This window comes from Oxyura jamaicensis, chromosome 2 (assembly GCF_011077185.1).
Source record: "Oxyura jamaicensis isolate SHBP4307 breed ruddy duck chromosome 2, BPBGC_Ojam_1.0, whole genome shotgun sequence".
In the NCBI taxonomy this organism is placed as follows: Eukaryota; Metazoa; Chordata; class Aves; order Anseriformes; family Anatidae; genus Oxyura; species Oxyura jamaicensis.
The window spans coordinates 16,866,680-16,885,422 of NC_048894.1; the positions used below are offsets into that span (position 1 = coordinate 16,866,680).

Here is an 18,743-nt window from a genome sequence, read left to right on the forward strand (position 1 = left end):
TCACTGTGTATCTCAAATGAAGAATACTGAATATCTACCTTTGCTGTAATGTATTAACAAAATTAACTCTGTAAATCAACCGAGAAATTTCAAAGCTAATAAATATAAATTGGTATTATAAAACCTCAGACATATGCCAGTACTCAGGACTACCACGTGTAATATCCAGTATGGATAGCCTCACACTGGAATGTGGTCAGCACAAGCACCAAAAATAACACAAGTTGCTGCTAAAATTGTGATAAAACAAAGTCCATCTTGTTTTTAAGGAGAGAGTGCAGGTTGTTTGGGAAGAAATTTGAAAGATTTTGCCAAGAGTGGGTAAAGGATTGAAATGTTGAATTCAGTTCATATGGAAAAAACCTCTATCAAAGGTTCTCAACATTTGATTTCTTTTTATTTATTAATATTTTGAAAATATTTTAAAACGGTAGCAAGGAACTAATTCCAGGAGCAAAATATACTTTTTACTCGAACAACAACAAAAAAAACACTCACAGAGAAATTACTTTCATTACTGTGACATTTACCTGAAGTATTGTGCTAGTGCAAGTTCAGATTCACAGCACTAGAAGAGATAATGCAATCTTTTCCAGAGGTACGATTCAGCCAGGTGCCGCTAAGTTTGATCCTGATCCATCAAAGTGTTTAAACAATGCTTAGTTTAAACATCAATATCAGTACAATTACTCACACATTTACATGATTTGTTTGGTTGAGGGCTCTGCCTCTTGCAGGGTTAAAGTATTAGATTCCCCTCTTTCCCCACCCCAAATCATGGGCCGTCCATTCCTCTTCTGTCTCCTCCTCCTTAGACCAGTATAGCAGGAGCTGAGACTGTAACTCCTCATACAACCCAGTCTACTTTTTGAGAAGAGTGAGTCACCAAACACATGTAGGATACATAATCTGTGGTATCACTTTGTTCTAATTGCAGAATTTGGGACTCAGACATTTGTTTCTGAGATTTTTTTAATTTTTTAACATTAGAAAATGCTGATAAATTGGTGCTCAGTTTATAAATTAGTGATATGAAAGCTCCAGAATGTGAAGACTGTGTGCTAAGGATGCTCAAATTCCAAGCATGTGATATGTTGTGTTTTTGTGACACAGTCAAGGCACTGAGCTGCCAGAGTTCAAGAAGCGTTTGGACAATTCTCTCAGACGTGGGGTCTGATTTATTTATTTATTTATTTTTTTATTTGGGTGGTCCTTTGGGGACCCAGGAGTTGGACTCAATGATCCTTGTGAGTCCCTTCCAACTTGTATATTCTATCATTGTATGATTATATGATAAAATAGTTCAGGTGCTAGCCATCCTACCATTCCCATTATTACCTTATTTATTCCTGTTTAATCTTACCAAAGTATTAAGAGACATCTAAAAGACCCACGTGGTAGAAAGGTACCTGGAAGCATTTGTCTTCCTACAGTATTAATAACTTTAATTTGAAAAGAAGAAGATGCACAGCTCCACCATTTCATTCCCTTTTATACCTTACACTTTTTTTTTCTCGTTGTTGTTTCATGAGTTGCTTTGTTGTGCTAAGAATAGCTGTCTTGAAATACATCTGAGAAATGCTGTTTGAGCTCTTATAATGCTTTCAGCTCTTTACAATCTATTGCTCATCTTAACAAGAATGTAGAGATCTTCCAAGATGTTCTGGAAAGAAGCAAAGCCACTTTGTAGCCTCTAAGTATATACACACGATGACTTCCTATTGGAGTTTGATACTTAGCTGTTTCTGGTCTTCCTGGTTCAGCTGCATGAACCATTATTACATTCCTTATTTTGTAATCATTTTTTCACATGGGATGTCTCGATGAATTCTAGGAAATCAGTTGTTCTTTTCTATTAGCTTTTCTCTTGTCAATTTGGCTGTTAGGTCTTAAGGCTTGTTTTCTTTGTCACCTGGTTAGGACAAGAAGTGTTTAAAGAGATTCTATTTTAATTTAGCACTACAGAAACACCTAAAAGTATGATGATTCTTATGGATCCTACTGTCATTGACCTTGATATGTACTAGAAACCCAGAGCAAAGCAGGAAAATTTCAAGTTAGTATCTAATTCTCAGCAAGGACTAAGAATTTTCAAATATATTGTCACATTCCATTAGCTGCATGTGCTTAGTAAAGTTAGCCTTAGAGCGTTTCAGTTGAACAGTCTTCTATTTTGACTGTTCTTATACTTGCAGCAGTAGGCATGTGGAAACCACACACACTGAGAGGGTGGAGCTCATGAAGTTTCTGTGAGTGATTCAAGGGTATGTAATGAAGAGAATGGGATCCATGTAAGAAATAAAATGTGATTATGGATTATAAAAAGAGAGCATTCCATGAAACAGTGGAGTTAACTATTGAGGGAAATAATGTATTTTTATCATATGTTCCATGGAAGAAGCATGCATAGACAAAGGAAGAAGAATAGTAGATTGGCATAGGTGAATCCACATCTTCTGTATAAAGAATGGCAACCCACTTCTCTTGCAGCAAAAATAAGCTGAACCTGTTTTCCACACTCAGTCTGCTGCACAGCATTGACAGAGATGCCTCTGCATATCTTTTATGGATATTTGTCATTTTAAAGAACTTTCACAGTTATTCTTTTTATGTTACCAAAACCAGAGTACTAATGCTCATTCTTTAACCGACATTAGATTTTCATTTGCACTTTTCATTTGAAAACTCATAGACTTCAACTGTAGTATTCAAAACTGAGGTTTTAGAATATTATAAATTAAAATGTACAAATATTTTAGACAGACAGATGGAATTGAAGACATTTATTAAAGCACTTCAGCAAATAGTGAAAGTTTTAAGAAACATACTAAATTGTGGTTTCAGAAAAGAAAGATTACATCCTGCCAGAATTAAACCCTATAATCTAACCAGTAAGCACAATACAGACTCAGTATAACTTTGTTTATTTATATCTGTATTAGTGGTCTAAATTGGAAGACAATAAAACTGGACATCTCAAAAGTTCTGGCAAATAATACTGTAACAGAAAAAGATGATAGATATGACAAACAGATGCCTAGGCTCTGTGTGTGTGGTGTTTAAGCAATTCATTTTGAAGTTTCTACTGGAAAGGTGCAATATTAAATCTGAATTCTAAAGAGAAGTACTATTTCAGATTAACAGTTTTGCTAGTTTCAGATATATTTTAGAAAACAATGTAAATTCCTAGAATTGTGACATGATTTTTGCAGACATATCATGAGGTTCAGTGATGCTGTGACATCAAGATTCATAAATGAAGCAATGCAAAAAGCTTCTAAACTGTCATCTATAAACAGTCAATGAAAGTCATTCATAAAAACTCTCTTGTTAAATTATCTACACTGGTCAAATGGCAAATACCACTGTGTACTTACAGTGAAGCAATAGACAGCAATCACCTATAATAAAATTAATATTCCTACTTTGTGTGAGCTTCATGCCTGTTAAAATTTATACTATTGTGTTCTATACATTAGATTATTTAAGTACATACAATACAGCTGTTGTATAAACCAGTTAAATATTTAAACTTTAAAATATTAAATAGTAAGATTTTTTATATCATCTAAATATCACATTATGTCAGCTTTTGTGGGATTCCCTTCAGCTTTCAAAATGTTCTGCCTCTTTATTAAAAGACCTCTCCTTTAACAGTCCCATGATTAATACTGGTTTAACTGTAGCTTAGTTTTGTCTTTGTTACATCAACAAATTACTACAAAACGTATCATCTAAGTGACCGTAACCACAGGGCAGCTAATGTACTAGATATGAATGAATGCAGAACTGAAAGCCAGCCAAAGGAAATTTTACAGTTTGTTTGTATTTATTGTGATAAGTAGCTATATTACAGTGTCCTGCTAATGATGCTGTAATCAATTTGGGGATGAAAATTAGATGCAAAAGCTTTATACAAACAAATCTGAATGTTGGTTAGAGTGATGCCATCAGAGCTCAAATTTTCAAGATTACAGGTCTGTTTTCCTATGTATGTCTTTGTTTATTTGTAAAGAAATTTGAATGTATATTTTTGCCCACTTTAAAAAGGAATATCCATATAAAAAGGAATCTAACTTCCAAACACTTTTATAGAGGAAACACTTTTCAGGGCCATTTATTTTAGTGTTCCCATTGCTTTTATAGCAGATATGCTAGTTTAACATCGTTTCTTCATCTGCTACACTGAAACCATGGAAAGATTAAAAAAAAAAAAATGGAATTGAGAAGGGATTTAGTCACTTGTTTACCAATGCTTTCTTTAGTTGGCAAATATATATTCTTGGTAAGATGAAATAAAAGGGCTTGTGCTTCTGTGTGACACAACCATAACTCTCCCAGTATGAAAATTTGAGAGTATCGTTCTTCTGCATAGAATTCATTTCTTTTGGGTTAATCTAGTATAAATGAGTGAAACCAGTGACCAGTGATCAGTGATGAAGAATGTAATTTGGAGGTTTGTTTGTTTATTCCATACCATTCTTTGTTTTATGCACATTGAATGGACTGAGGACAACACTTTCAGATATTCTGAGCTATTCTGTTGGGCCAAAAATTTTCTTTAGAAAAGGAACCATAGAGTGAGGATAGTTTGCCTTGAAAAGCTTGGAGAAGACAAGAAAACTGAGAAGAAAGTAAATTTTAAATTGGAAAGAAGGCTTTGGGGAGAAAAAAAAAAAAAAAAAAAAAAAAAAGTTAAATCAGCCTAGAGGTTGTTTTCTTAAACATGGTAGAAAAATCTGAACTCAGTGTTTGACATTTATCGCTTGATTTTTATATACTGTTTAGAATTGGGTCATTTATATTTAGCCCCTCTTGGGAGGAAGTATCTCATGTTGGTAAGTGATCAGTACTCTGCTTGACTAGAAGAAACACTCGTGGATCTTTTTTAAATTAAGTCCAATATAGGAAAAAAATCTATGTACTTTCTGAAATGACAGGAAAGTATTATTAAAATTGCTTGAAAGTGTTGGGGATTTGGAGAGATTTAAAAGCTTGTTTGACATTTTTACTGAAGTCATCCTTATTATGTGGACATGTATATGTAATTGTGTAGTTTATGATCATGCTGTTCTAATTTGTGTTATGATTTCTAAGTTTTTCCTTTAAATGATGATATTCTTGCAGTTGATTTGGAAATGAGTAAGTAAAATAAGCTGTATTAAATGAGCAGATCAAACAAACAAACAAACAAACAAACAAACAAAACTTATGGTTTCTCAGCTTAACCAGCCTTTTGTGCAAGAAATTATTGTTTTGAAAGCATAGTTGTTTAACCTGTTTGCATAAAAATGTCCTGATTGAAGTCCATGGTTATTTTATACAGAGTCAATGCCCATAACTATTTTCCTCATTCATGTGATGGTAGAATTGCATATAGAAATGATTTTATAATAAGTTTAAAAAATTCCTGTCAAATGTATTTACAGTGAACACAAATAAGATGTAACCTGTATTTTATTTCTCTTATCTTGTATTTACAATTAAAGATGTAGACTTGCATGTATACAAGAGAATTTTTTCCTTCTGAGGTTAGAAAAGTGTACCTGCTTTCCTTTATCTTCAGCTCATCTGCTTTGGGTTAAATATATCTTTTTGAAAAATATGAATGTTTGTAAATGCTGTTAACTTTTGTTTGACCTTCCTTTCTATTTAAGGTATTCGCTGTACCCTAATGTGACGTTATGATCCCCAGGCCTGATTGATATGTAAACATAACACAGATGGTGTAGAGATGATTCTGATGATAATTCATTTCTCAGCTAGTCATGAAGATACTTTGATTACAGTGTGTTTAAGTAATTATAACATAATATTCAATGTTAGTCTTGTTGGTAAGGAGCACATGGGAAACAAGTTACACATTACTCGTGGCCAACAAAGGGTACAGTGTGGTGTGACCATTTTAATTTCTAACGCTAGATTAGAAACATAGTACCTTAAAATATGTTGTACAGTAAGGTAAATACATTAAGCATAGACTGAAGAAAAAGTTAAGTACATAGTTTGGGGCATAAATATTTGTTTTGGAAAGTATTTGTTACTATATGAAAGAAGCTAGTATGCTTGAATTCAGATTTCAGTTTACATGCAGATCGTTAAAAAGTCACATGCTTACTTCTACTTTTACATGAGTTCTGGTTATAATGCAGTTCATTTTATCTTCGATAAGCATTTTAAATCACAGTGCTGATAAAAAGGTAAACACTCATAAGATTTAGTTGGAAAACATATTCTGTCTTTACATAATTTTTTCACACCCATCTGCAATAGCAAGCAATGTTTACTGTGTATGTTGATGGCAGTCAGCTGACAACAGAACACAAGCACTTATGTAAAGCAAAACAGAATGCTAGAGAAAAGCATACCAATATTTCTTAAAGTAGTTTCTCAAACATATAATCTAAAATTTAGCATTGTGTACTCCATAATTAATTATCTCGCTTTTCTGATCAATTTCTTTGATAGGATAATCGACCGTTTAGATGGAGTTCGTTTGTTATGGTCGTTGTTGAAAAATCCTAATCAAGATGTTCAAGCAAGTGCAGCTTGGGCTATTTGTCCGTGCATTGAAAATGCTAAGGTGAGAAAGTATTTAATAGCTTTGTTACATATATATTCACATACTGTTTTTATATTTGGATGACTTGTAGCAATACTTTGCTCTTTGCCACTTACAATGTATTTCATTCCTTTAACTGCTTTAAATAATTGATGTGTTTATCTGTTAAAAATAGAGTAGTAGCCCTCCATCTAGCACTCATTTTGTGTTAGATGGAGGCATTCTGTTTTGCCTTTAGAGCACTTAACATGTTTGGAATTATTTTAATAGCTTGTAAGGATCAAAACTTCCTGCTCCCAAACAAAGTATGCCGAAAAAGCCAACCTGACAATGCTGGAAACAGAAAGCTTTTACTCATGGGCTATGAATAGCACAGGTAGTTGTAGCTGTTCACGACTATGAGGTACTTCAACTGCATTCTCAAGAGACTGTCTTTTGGTTTCAGAGCATATTTCAGTCTCAGTGCCAATGTAATCCATAGATTTTCTGCTGAGACTGCCAAAAAAAAAGTGCCAGTTGTGAATAGTGGTTGTTGTGCAGGTCAGTTTGCACAGAAGACTGAACTATTCATGTATTTCGTGTCAGTTCCAATGTAGAGATAAAATGGCGTACATAATCTGTAACTCATCTTCAATGATTTCTTACCACTGACCTGTGGTAAAATGAACGTGGAAGGTTTTGTTTCTCATTAAATGTTTCCTAGAATACTACGTAGACTTTTATCCTCAATCTTTTTACAGTAATATCTTCCATTTCTAATTTACTTCCATATTCAATGCAACTTTTGTATCTTCTCTCTGCTATACTAAAAATACATATCCTTCTACAGTTTGAAACCTGACTATGTAAAGAATGGAAATTTCCTTAAAAAGATAGTTATCCTTAGGATCCTTTGCAGGCAGTTTCCTGTTTGGAATTGAGAACACCGTGGCTGCTATTTATTTATAAAGATAGATGTATGCATAGACATGTGGATGAAGGTATTTTAAGAACATTTGCTCCTGATTTTTAAAACTTAAGCATTTTCTATTTCTTCACAATGATTTCTACAAAGATAGCTTATGTGTCATTTTTCAAATATCCTGGTTATTCTGAATTATCTTTCCATCTTTTTTTTTTTTTAATTAAAAAAAAATATAATCTAGTATGAAAGTTTTATATTACCTGATGATAGGGTGCATACATATCTCTTCTGTCAAGATCTGACTATACCTGCCTCTCTCTTGAACAATATTTCTATAACTAAATTTTAAAATATTACTTTATCTTAGTACTCATTATGCATAGGACTCCATGACCTGTACTGCCAGAGTAGAGCTCTGCATTGCTAGAGCTTTGACGAAAAACACGTTTTCAGAAACTAAAGGGACAGAGGACAGCTACTGAAATTACAGACTACATAGATATTTTTTTTCTCTGTTTCCCTCCCCGGGGTATTTGATGAGTGTAAGCTATGTACATCCTTAGTGTAGCCACTCTCCTTTCATCTCTCTTGGCTGCCTGCCCAAATGCTAATCTGTGACCCCACAAAGAGTCTTTTGTGTGAGACTGAGGCAGAGTGGCACACTGAAACAAACCTACCAATAATACCCTTTCCTCTGACACTGAATGGAAAGAAATATGTATAAAGCAGCAATTATAGCCAAGCTGTGGAGATGCAGTAACTACTATGTAAACAAAATTTTGATTTTTTATTCACAGTTAATAATACTCAACAATTTACATGATCTTCCAAGAAGCACAATTTGGTTTATGCAGTGCTTGACTCAAAAGCAGGAATAAGTATATGACTTTAAATGAGTTATGTGCACTCTGGATTTTCCAAGCTTGTACTTGAAACTGCAAAGTATGTTTCCAATAGCTTTGAGCTTGAAGTCTGGATTTCCTTTGTTTTGTTTTGAGGAAGCTGTAGTGGTTGTCCTCTGTAGTATGGAGCTTCACAGATGAAAAAGAACGTGTTAACAGTATCCAAAACAAATTTTATAAAATTTAATACAGCATCCATTTTCCTGCACAGACATTTTGTGTATATACAACTTAAACATTACTTGCCATGATACTTATAAAATCATAGAAGCTAATCTATCATACTGATATGGCTCTTATTGCCAAAGTGTGTGAGTACATGGACATCTCTCTTGCATTTACTCCTGCCATAATCTGTTTAAGATTAGAAAACCCACCACTTCTGTTTTACAGTTAGAAAGTAATGAGTCACAAAATGCCCAGGTGAATTCTCAAAGATGTTTTTGAGCATTAGGGTCTAAATTGCCTTCTGTTAGGCAGGAAGTTAATGCCAAAGGAGGAGAATCTAAGTGCCTATATTTTTAGGTTATATAAATTAACAGTTACATTATAGTAGCTGATTCAGAGTATTTCCCATAGAATAGTATTGTAGAATTGGGCTGACAACATCGTTGATTACATCAGTATGATATAGAGAAATGAAATTGTTTATTAGATCAATATGATTTAGATCAGTGTTATTTGGTCTGTGACAGATTTAATACTTTTAAAATAGAGGAGATAAATTATACATTACAGTATATAAACTGTTATAACTCTGACAGTCATAATATTGGTTTGAGATCAGTCATGACCTCTTTATGCCAGCATTATTTCTAAATAATTTTAGCCTTAAGAGTGGCTTGTAGAGTGAAGATCTTACAGGTAGTTTGGCAATGGCATAATTTAGGTGGTAGAACTTGTGAGAAAATTTGTACTGCACCTAACAATGCTACTTGTTAGTCTTAGAAAAATATCTTATGATTTTGGATAAATTAAGGTGTACCTTTATTTAAACTGTAAGGCTAAAAGAGCTGCATCACTTATTCAAATGAATTATCTTATTAGAAACATATTCTTATAAATTAGTTATTTCCAAGAGGAAAAGTTACTACTGCAGGCACATTGGTAATGACAAAATGTAAGTATACTGTCCAAAACCCACAAATGATTATGAAAAGTTGCTTAGAAATATCTACTCAACTCCGTTGATGTCGGAACAGCAGTATTTGATTATGATGCTACTTTGAAAAAAAAAACAGTATTTATAGTGTTATTCCAAAATACATCAGCCCAAACAGAAAAATTGAGAGAAACTCCACAAAGATGTTATGTGGGTTATCATAAAATTCATCCAAAGGCATTATGGTGATGAGAGGAACACTGTCAACTATTTCCTCACAGAGGGATGTACAAATAGTATGATTTGAAATAATTTTAAAAAATAATAATAAAGTTTTAGAGGTTATTTTCCTTCCTTGTATTTAATAGAGTTTTGGGTGCAAACATAATGTAAGGCCTCATCCTTTCCTCTGTTTTGTCTGTGTTTGCATTTCAGCTTTCAGTTTTCAAAGTTTAAATTTTAACCTTTGTTATAACTACAACTGTAAAGGCTTTCTTAAAGAACTTCTGGAAGTCAGGTGTGTATGAAGTCTGTCAAAATTATTCAAGTAAACCATCTGAGACTGGGGATATGAGAGAAGAGAGAGGGAAAGTTTTTAATCCATATTTTCTTAAAATTTACTTGTAAAATGACATCTCGCTTTTCTGATAAAGTGTAATCCAACCCCTCACCCCCCCCAACACACACATGCTTTTCTTCCTTTTCAGTCCTACAATGGAATTTCATGGGTGTGATGAAGGATGATCAGCCATCTAAAGATGATTGTGTATTTCCTACATAAAGGGAAATGTCCATGTTGACATACACACGTGCGCGCACACAAAAGCAAAACTAAATCAGGTTTAGGAGGGAAAGGTCAAGAGATGAGCATGTGTGATGGTCAAGTAGCCTTCACTTTTGCAAAAGTATTATATGCTAAGGTAGTGACTTCTACTGGAGACAGCAGTCTGGAGTTAACATGGGTGGAAAATATGCTGCAGAAGACCCATGCTGTTTAAGATTTTTATATAAATTTTGCATATTGAGGAAATCTTAATGTAACCATATGTATAAAACTAGAATGGAAATTTCTGTATTAAAAGTAACAAGGAAAGGTAGTTGAACTCTGAAATTCTTCTGATATTTAACAATTAGTAAGATTATTTGCCATTTTAAATGTTTTAAGTTACTTTTCTTTTTACACATTTTACTGATTAATAACTCCGGTGTGTGAAGATTAGTAGTTCCCCATAATGTTGTTCATTTGTTTATATTTTAAAAATTTTACTTAAATAGTACTAATATATTTTTTAATGTACTTTTCTTTGAATAAGCCTGTAACGTCAAAACTCCTTGCTTGAGTATGTACAGCATTTTCCAGTTTCTTTGTTTTCCTTGTTATGCTTCTTGTATTTGTATACAGAAATCTTGGCAGTTCAAACCTAATGCTTTTTACTGATCTCTTTCTATTTGCCTATTTGTTTTCTCTAGACATTATCGCATTTTAACATCATTCATACCTACTTCTCTACATTTGATCTCATTTCTATTCATTCTTTAATCCTTGATATCTGGATGTAGACTACAAATTTTTAGGCTTTTCCTACAAACTAACTTCAAAAGATGTACTATAAGAAAGACAAAAAGGAATTTTTGGCTTGCCCCTCATACCTTTCAGAATAGCAGGGTCCTTGGAAATTTAGGAAGCCTACAAAGTCAGCCCTGGCTCGGTGAGTTCCTGGTTGAATGCCATACTTGCTGGGGCCACAAAGAGCCAACCTCTCCAATGACTCTTGCCACAGGCTGCCTAGAAGTTTAGTGGACCAACTGTCATGGAGTGTTTGGGCTCCTACAGACATGCAATCCTAGATACGGAATGAACTGCCATAAATTGCCCTGAGGTCCTTAGGAGCCCAGTTCCTCCTGTAAAACACAACCTGAAATCTGGGAAGCAACAGGAAACTGAGAGCATAACCTATGTCTCCCTAACTGGGGAGCCTCAGATCCTAAGTGCAAAGCAGCTGCCTGAGAGCTTGAAGAACTTAAGCCAAAAAGCTTAGGAGCTCCTGGAGACCTGGCTTTCCAGCTGTTTGGCAGCCTATCCGGCAAGAAGTCAGGGATTCTGTGAAAACCAGAAGCCAAGCAGCCTGGCAGGCTACTCACCAGCCATCTGGCTGACAAGAGAAAAGATGAAGAGGCACGTTGGTAATTTAGCCTGCCTTTATGCCTGGTTTCTGTCAAAACTTTTCAAGAAGTCGTGTTCTTATGGAAGGTTTTGGTTCCATTCCATTAGCATTTTCTGATGGAATATTGTTCCACTGGAAAATATTTGACCAGCTTTTCTTGTAACTTAGTTTATAATAGCTACACATACTAGTCAACAGCTTGTCATGTAGCTTCTGTACTTTTAAATTAGACTTGCTAATTAGATTTAAAAATCTATAAAAAGCTTAAACCTCATCTTCCTCCCTTTTTTTTTCCTTTTTCATCTCTCTTTTGTTTTTCCTTCTTGTCCATCTCACTTTTTTTCTGTCTTTATCCTCTCTCTTACCATATGGGACTTCCATAGATTTTAAGGCAAGAAAATAGCACGGAGATCTTTGTGTCTCATTTGCTGCATAATACAAACCAGAAAATTTCAAGCAATCATTTTATCTACCCCAGAAGCTTTTGATTGAACTATAACATATTTTATACTTCATGCTGCTTGTTCAGATTCTCAGTGGTCTGTAATTGTAATTGATAAAATATGATATGATTGCCTTCTCAAATACCACTCTAATTTATGGAACCACGCCAGAGCTGCAACAACACAAACAATAATTGTTATAATGATTTATTTGTTTGTGTTGTCACTGCATTGATTGTTTAGCTAGAACGTCCTCAGAACATTTCAATATTACTTTCTTGCAATGCTACAATATTAAATGACATTAGTACCAGCTATCTCACAAATATGTTAATAATTATATGAAGAAGTTTACTTAGACACTTATTCAGCTTCAATGTTTCGAGCACTTACTTGGATTCAGTTCAACACAAATCCAATGGAAACAATGTTTAGTTTTTTCAATTAGTCAGTGTCATCAGTTTCTCATGCTTCCATTATTATAATGCTTTTTAAAATAATCTAAAGCAAATCATGACATTTTCGCCACTGCGGCCTCAAAGGATTCTCATGATAGTAGTTTCACTGCTTCTGTGAAAAAAAATAGGATTTGGCAGTTATCTAAGACTGAACTTCAGTAAGAGTTGTGAGGAGAAAAGGGGAGAAGTGGAGAAAGAGTCGGTGTAGTCTGCCAGGCTGAAAAGTGAGGAAAACAATAGACGAAAGGACTTCCAAAATTTGTGTGAGTGACTATGAAGACTTGTCTTCCACACCAACTTTTCGAGGACATTCATTACATGCCTTCTTGGGCTATACACTTGACTAATGGACTTTGCCATTATTTCTTGAAGCTATCAATAGCAAATATACATGCCAAGTATTCAGCTGTGTGATGAACCTAGTCCTGAAGAGCGCAGAGTAAGGGATTCTGCTCTTCTAGCCTATTAAGTAGCACTGGAGCTATGTTAAAACTACTAATGTAACATTAAGCCTGCTCTGGCATTACCTCCTTCAGTGAGGTGAAGAGGACAGGAAAATGTGTGTTGTTTGTCTGCTCTTACTTTCCAACAGATTGCATTTTCCCAACACACTGTGCAGAGAAAGACTTGTGAAATGTAGTAAAATAGGCTCATCTTGCAAGGGGTTCTTCATCAGTTCCGCTACAGTGGAAGCCTCCACAGCTCTATAGGAATAAAATTAGTCTTTGAATATAAAATAATTTTAAGCAATATTACCATTGTGTTGTTTAGTTTGAAAAATGAATAGAAACATCCTTACACATTGTGAATAACTTGTTTTTTCCTTTTTTTTTTTTCACCTGTAATATATAAATTTATCTGTTGCACTTCTTTATTTTGAATTTTTAATTAGGTTGTGCATTAGGATAAGTAATTTGGTTGGCAAGAGGGCATGGAAATGGACTGCTTCCTTCATTGAAGAAGAGGTAGTTTAAAGATGACTCTTGCTAATTAGAGTTTATTTGCACAGCCATACCATCACTTTTCTGGGCAAAAGCATTTCAATTTGACAAATCAGGTTTGACACCTTAAGCTTTTTAAGATGTTCTGAGAGTGAAATACTACTTGTTTTTAGTGGAGAAACTTTTATCTTTCAAGTGGAGTATTTTTAAAGATAAACACAATGTGTTTTTGTAATACAGTGTTTAGCTTTAAATCTTTCAAATAAAGAAACCAGTATTCATTTTGGAAGAAGTAAGAAGGGAATCCAGTTATAAAAGAACTCAGTAGTGCCTGTTCAAATACTGTACGTCTCAACTTAAGGCTGATGAACTTTATTTACATAATGAAAATAACCACTCACACACACACACACATACACAAACACACAAACCAAACAACCATATAATATGATGACAAGAGAAGTAAAAATTCTCAAATGTTCTTCTTGCATAAATACTGCAAAGATCAAATGATTTTTCCAAACCTGTCTTTTCTGCAAATATTGTAATGCTTTCTGCTCCCAATTAAAATAAAAATAAAAACAACTGTGTAGAGCTGGTCTATCTCACAGTATTTTTGCTCTTGTAGCCAGTATAGAAATATCTGAAAAATTAATTTAATTTTTGTTGATAGTCATACTCTTCAGGATGGAAATATATGATTATGAATAACAGGATGCAGCTTTATTAGTACTACAGGTAACTTTGCTGTCCTCAGCATGTATGCCAGATATTATTTTTACTGCTTGAAATTGCAAACTCCTCCCTTTGAATACAGTTTTGAAATAATATTTGTCATATTTCTCGAGGATAAAAACTTTGCTGCCCAGTAGTTAGGATAAAGATGTGGTCATGTGAGGTCATGAAAAATCCTATCACCTCCTCCCATCTTCTTCTGCCATGTAAAAAGTAGTTTAACAGACCATATTTTTTTCCGTATCTGTCACCTTAGGTTAAATATTACATTAAAACTTATAACAGTGATGATCTAAAATGAAGATATTTCCTATGCTCTTGCTCTTTCCCCAAACCATTTTAGATTTTTATTTCATCTTTAAATGTCTCTGGATTTGGGATCTTATTTTGTTCAGCCTGGGAAATATCATTGTTAAACAGATGCATTTACCTCTCACTAACACATGCACTTAGATGTTTAAACTAAAACTATTTTATTGCTTATTAGTGGGACTGATTTTATAAATATTTTTGTCTATAAAGGCTGTATCTTGGACTTCATTTTTACAAAATTGTATTTAAATTGAACTGAGTAGTATTGTGAGGACAATAGAAGTAAGGTTCTGTCCCTATAAGTAAAGTAAAGTGGGGGTAAATTAGCTAAATTAGTTTAAATACGTTTTTTTTTTTTACTTTTTTTTTTTTTTGGTATAGCTATATCTAAGATGTCCTTGAAGCTTTTCAAAATACTTTAAATTTGTTGATTAGCTTCATAAGTAACATGAAAGTAACTGTAGTATGGTGGCTTTATTAATAGATCAGAGTTTGCAGTATATAAATGCTAAGTGTGGCTGTAGTCTTGGGCTGGAAATGGAACACTTTCCACTTCAAGTTCAATACGAAAGTCATGTTATTACCCAGTAGTAACCAAGCTGTACAGCCCAGACTATGAAACAATGCCATTTTAATTTCTGCAGTGAGTTTTAAGAACTACAAGTAAATGTGAAAGCTTAACACACACAAATAGCTGGAAATGACAAATCCTTTGGGTTAAGTCTCACAAAAAAAAAGTCGTGTTTTGATTAATTTATAAGGTCAAATTTAAAGATAGCTTTTCTTTCTACCTGAAAGGAAAAGTACCAAAATAATTCCAAAGACATGTTATATATTATTTCTTTTCTCTTATGTTACAAAAATATAGATGGAAATGCCTGAGGGAACTCTTTGATTTGGAAACTAAAATCACAGAAATGTCTTTAGACTTTACAGTATGGACATCTATCTGATAATTAATATAAGTATACTCAAAGATTTAAAAGAACTGAATCCAGACCTCTGCAATCAGAAGGACAACTTCATATAATTTCCTCATATGAAAGTATCTTTAAATGATGACAATTGTATATAATAAATGCACATTTCAGTAAAAGTTAACAAAGTAGAAATTTACTGTACAAAGCAAATATGTGGTTTTGCTAAATGATATCAAAAAGATTGCATTTGTTGTTTAAATTCTTTGAAAGAAAAAGTAACATAATGGATTTTAAAGCTCTCATTTCAGTCCTTCTTTCTGCTCATTGTTCTTCAAATTTCTTGCTTTTTTGCTTTTCTCTTTGTCTTGCACAGACCACCAGACTACACCCACAATCACACTTGGGAAACTTTCCTGACATGTGGTTTCTGCAGTTTCCCTCTGCTTTTCATCACTGGTAGAATGTTCTGTCCTTGTGTTTAGCTGGTTTCACAGACGATTATTGAAACTCCTTTCTTTTACTTACTGCTTGATTGTTTATATATTATTCTGTCAGTTTAATATGCCCATACATTTTAACAAAATGTGGAAAATGCAAGCTTCTCGGAAGAGAAATTTAACAAATAGGGTTATAATCATCTGGAGAGAAAATATGTACAGGTAGCACAATGTAAGATTTACATGTTAATTCATTAGGGTGGGATACAGTTTATCTTCTTTCTTCACAAAACTTCTTAAAAAAACATGAATAATACACAGATATCTGAACCGTCCAGAAGAGCGGGATCATTTGCATTTATAGCTGAGCCCCTTACAAATCTCAGACACTGTAGAGTTTACTTGTTGAACAGAATCCTTTCCCATTTATTGAGCCAATATTTAAACACAACTTCTGGAGTAAGTTTCAAGAAATGTAAGTAAATGTAAAATATACATTATTCTCCTGTTTCTAGCCATTTAGCTCTTTGATACATATAGTAAGAAATTTATTTGTAGAATTTTTCTCTGTGAGACATTTTTTCCTGCTTTTAGTCATTTTAAAATCTCATGTTAGGCATGAAAATTCCTATCAAGAAATACTGTTTTTATTCAAGTGATTGTCTGTAGGTTTATTTACACTGTGGTATATTCATAGTATACACTAGCATTGATAAACTTTTATCCTAGAGCATCCATTGGAAACATGCCCACCTCCCTTTACATGCAGCTCACATGGTAACAGGATTGGCAGAGTGCTGCCCTTCCTTTGCTGCTTCTCTCAGCTGCTTCTCTGAATCACAAACACATGTTGTCCTTCTGCATAAATATCTAGATCCCCTTTTAATTTCTGTTAGGACCTGTATTGTTCATTCTGTTAATTTTAGGATTTCAGCCCAAAGTTTGCTGTTGGATATTACCTTTCTCCACACGCATTGGCTTCTGGTTTTGATCCTCAAACTCTATGGCTTTAACTTTTCCCTTCCAGTCTCAAGAATTTCCCTGCCTGTGTTGGAAAATATTACATTCCTGATGGGGATACCCACTGCTTTTGCTTTCTGTGTGAAGGAAACATCACAGCTAAGAGTTCTGTTTAGCATGTAGACCCAGAACTAAAGAAGTACAAAATTTTATTTTTCAAGTCCATGAGCAGTTTGATGGATTTGCTCAGCAAAACTAACACAATACAATTGGAGTCATACTCTGCTAATAAATCAGCTCTGAAAAAGAAATAAATATAATCAAAACCATTCTTGGTCTTATGGTCACTCCTTAGCCCTAGGAAAGTGCATACTGTCCATGTTTGCACTTTCATGAAGTCCTAAGACCTTTCAGTCCAAAAGGGTTTCAGGAGAGAGTCTGTTAGATTTTATTCAAAATTCTCCTATTGACCTGTTGAGGGAAGCATATAAATGAAATTCCAATGTGTAGCCCTTTCTTTCCATCTCTGCATTTTTTACCATCACTGAAGTGCACAGGCTAAAATTTCTTCCACAAATTTACTTCTGACCATTGAGCCAGTCACTTTTACTCTCTTTCTGTGTGGTAACAGTTTGACATCAGGTCATCCAATGCCACCTTTGTAGAGCAAGATGTCACCAAGAATCTCCTTGTATCTATTTTCTTCTTCAGAGTTCCTAACTGTTCTTTTCAGAAGAACATGTCCTTGGTGCTGATAGATGATTGCAGATCTTTATTAGAACTAATAATAAGGTTAGCATTCTTAAACATATTCAGTCGGATCAGGTTTTGAATCCATGTGCCTTCACTATCTTACTTTTGCCTTGTATTTCTAATGTATTATTGTCATTCAGCCCTGTATTTCTGTATCCTGGCCGTCAGCTCTAGTAAAATCCAGTGTCATACAGAGTTTCATAAAAGAGGATGAGTAAAATGTCTCATTCCAGCAAGTGACACAAGTTTTTCCTTTTCTCCTTCCTTCCAATTTAATAACAATGGCAGCTGCTGCCAGAGGAAGGTGTATATAGACCAAAAGAGTCACTATATCCACTAGGTTGATAGAAGAATTAGATAATCACTAAGAAGGATTTTCAGTCAATGTCTGTTCTTCTTAGGTAACTTCTTGGCATTATCTGGCCAACTGCACCTACAAACATCTTACCTACATGAATTCATTTTCAGGCCTTAATCTACCTGAATTTAGCAATAGTATTGGCACCCTTCTTGAAAAGAGTCAGCAATACTCTGCAGCTACATGCCAGGCTGATTGCAAGTAGTATAGTTACTTAGAGGAAACGGTCTTATTTTTGTACCCCTACCCTATGCAAAGACCTGCAATGGAAGACTTTGCTTTTGAAGGTCCTTTTTTATAGCAAGGAGCTCTGTAGCTCCCTATAGACAAGTTTTTATACTTTAAAATAATTGAACAGCTATGCTAAGATCCACTGGAGTGCTGCAGTTCATTTTTCAAATGCACTACTTAATTTAGCTTCTTACAGTCCATAATATCTGTTGCTTCCTAGCCCTCTCAAAGTAGACACCAAGGGTTCTTCCAGGATACAGTGCTCTGGTCATCACTGCTCCTCAGCACCAAGTACTTCACATTGCTCAAATGCAAATTGGAGATTCAAGGAAATATCATCATTTACATATTTCAGGACTAGGACTTCTTAGGTATTGTTATCAGCAAGAAGGGTTTTACCTCAGAGCCCAAGATTAGCTCTTTAAGTATATTTCTGACCAAGTGGTTGGAAAGGTCCTGCCTGGGTATGGCCCAGGCAGTTTTGAATTCAGAACCTTTCAAGCGTCTCTATCCTGAGTAACAGAACATTTTCGCTGTTACCAGATTTACGTTTAATGTAT

At 34.2% G+C, this 18,743-nt stretch overlaps 1 protein-coding gene across 1 annotated transcript in view; it reads left to right on the forward strand.

Annotated features, from left to right (window-relative positions):
- ARMC4 (armadillo repeat containing 4) overlaps window positions 1-18,743 on the forward strand; it is a 90,827-nt gene that overhangs the window by 41,473 nt on the left and 30,611 nt on the right. The window contains exon 16 of the mRNA XM_035319284.1: window positions 6,469-6,583. Coding sequence (XP_035175175.1) covers window positions 6,469-6,583 — 115 coding nt within the window. The remainder of the gene's footprint in view (window positions 1-6,468; window positions 6,584-18,743) is intronic.